Source organism: Myotis lucifugus, unplaced genomic scaffold (assembly GCF_000147115.1).
Source record: "Myotis lucifugus unplaced genomic scaffold, Myoluc2.0 scaffold_829, whole genome shotgun sequence".
Taxonomy (NCBI): Eukaryota; Metazoa; Chordata; class Mammalia; order Chiroptera; family Vespertilionidae; genus Myotis; species Myotis lucifugus.
The window spans coordinates 179,502-181,379 of NW_005871877.1; the positions used below are offsets into that span (position 1 = coordinate 179,502).

General features: G+C 61.8%; 1 protein-coding gene across 1 annotated transcript in view; it reads left to right on the forward strand.

Annotated features, from left to right (window-relative positions):
• Positions 1–1,878, forward strand: part of PLEKHG5 (pleckstrin homology and RhoGEF domain containing G5) — a 25,785-nt gene that overhangs the window by 15,596 nt on the left and 8,311 nt on the right. The window contains 4 exon segments of the mRNA XM_023747282.1: positions 361–438; positions 441–480; positions 868–1,026; positions 1,286–1,431. Coding sequence (XP_023603050.1) covers positions 361–438; positions 441–480; positions 868–1,026; positions 1,286–1,431 — 423 coding nt within the window.

A 1,878-nucleotide genomic window follows, 5' to 3' on the forward strand; every position in this document is an offset into this window, starting at 1 on the left:
AAGAAGAAAGCCAGGAGGAGACACACGGGATTGTAAAGGAGCCCCCCGGCTTGGCAGAGGGGCCCTTGGCAGGCTCAAGCCTTCACCCCCCGAGGCTTTGGGCCTGTTTGCTTCTTGCGGCCCCCGGGACCAAGGGGTGGGGCCCCGTGTTGTCCCTCCCTCCGCCACCTTGCCCCTGTTGGCCCCAGCGCCGGCCCACCTTAGCCAGGTGGGGGCCACGCTGCCGGGAGCTCCTTCCTTCGGGTCTTCGGGGGACACTGGCCGCCCTCCCTGGGACGCAGACGGGCTGGGGGACTCCCCTGCATTCCCTTCCCCTGCTGGGGGTCCCCTTCCTGGACCCTGGGGGTGGGGGAGGGGCAGGAAAAAGGGGGGCACAAGAAGCTGAGACCCATGTCCTCTCAGGGACCCCAAGCAAAGGAGTGCTTCACCCTGAAATTTTGACCCTGAATGTGGACATCGAGACGGAGATTGTGCCCGGCCGTGAAGAAGAAGGCCCCTGGGGTAGGGCCGGGAGGGCCTGCGTGCAGAATGGGCTGTGGGCGGGGTCAGGCTCCCGCACAGTGACTGTGTGTGTCTGCGAGCATGTCCCCCAGCTGTGGGCAGACCCTCCCCTGTGGTGCGACAGGCCTGTGCACCCCTGTGAGCAGTCCCACCCTGTGGGCGTGGCCCAGTCCCTGGGTGTGGACGGGCCTGGGACAGTGTCTGCCCTTACGTGCAGGACACACCTCTGTGGTGTGTGTGGGCGTGCACATGCACCTGTGTGTCCGTGTGCTTGTGTGTGACCCCATGGGTGCTCCCTTTTCCACTGGGAAGGCGGGTGGAGCTGGGGCCCTGGGTCGGGCGGGGGGTGTGACTGCCCCCTAACAGACACAGCTCCCGTCTGGGGCAGGGAGGTGCTGCTGCCCATATTTGAAAGGAAGGGCATCGCACTGGGCAAAGTGGACATCTACCTGGACCAGTCCAACACCCCCCTGTCCCTCACCTTCGAGGCCTACAGGTTCGGGGGACACTATCTGCGGGTCAAAGGTGAGCAGCTGGCTGGGTGGGGAGTGGGGGCGCCTGGTTGGGCCTCCTGGAGATGGCGCTTCTCCCAGGCTCAGGTTCCCATTGGCATGGCCCTGAGCAGGCTCATTACCATACAGGTGTCTGCTGGGCGGTGCAGGGCGGGGCCTTGGGGAGGGCAGCTCGGCCTTGGTTTGGATCCTCGGGGAGAGAGGACCCGAGCCCCCTCTCCCACCAGACCTGGGTGTTGAGGACCTCTCCTTGCCCCCTAATGCTGCCCCAGCCAAGCCGGGGGACGAGGGGAAGGTGGAGCAGGGAGTGAAGGACTCCAAGTCCCTGAGTCTGCCCATCCTGCGGCCAGCCGGAGCCGGGCCCCCGGGCCTGGAGCGCGCGGACCCCCAGAGCCGCCGGGAGAGCCTGGACATCCTGGTGAGGAGGAGGGTGGGGAAGGGCCCCGGGGAGGTCAGCTGGGCCCTCATTGCTCCTTCCTGGGGCTTTAACCTCCCCTCCTGGAAAACGGGGCTGGCTCTGGGAACAGGGGGCCCTTTTCGGGATCTAAGGTGGTAGGTCTGTCTCCGAGAGTCAGCTTGTGCCCAGCGAGTGTGTGTGTGTGTGTGTGTGTGTGAGTGTGTGTGAGTGTGTGTGTGTGTGAGTGTGTGTGTGTGAGTGTGTGTGTGTGTGAGTGTGTATGTGTGAGAGTTTGCGTGTGTGTGTGAGTGTGAGTGTGTGTGTGTGTGTGAGTGTGTGTGTATGTGTATGCAATTATTATATAACATTATAATATGTAACTATCATAATTATAGAACAATATCAATAATATTTCATACAATAATATTCTTATGTGAGAATGCACCTTAATTTGAAAATACACCAGAT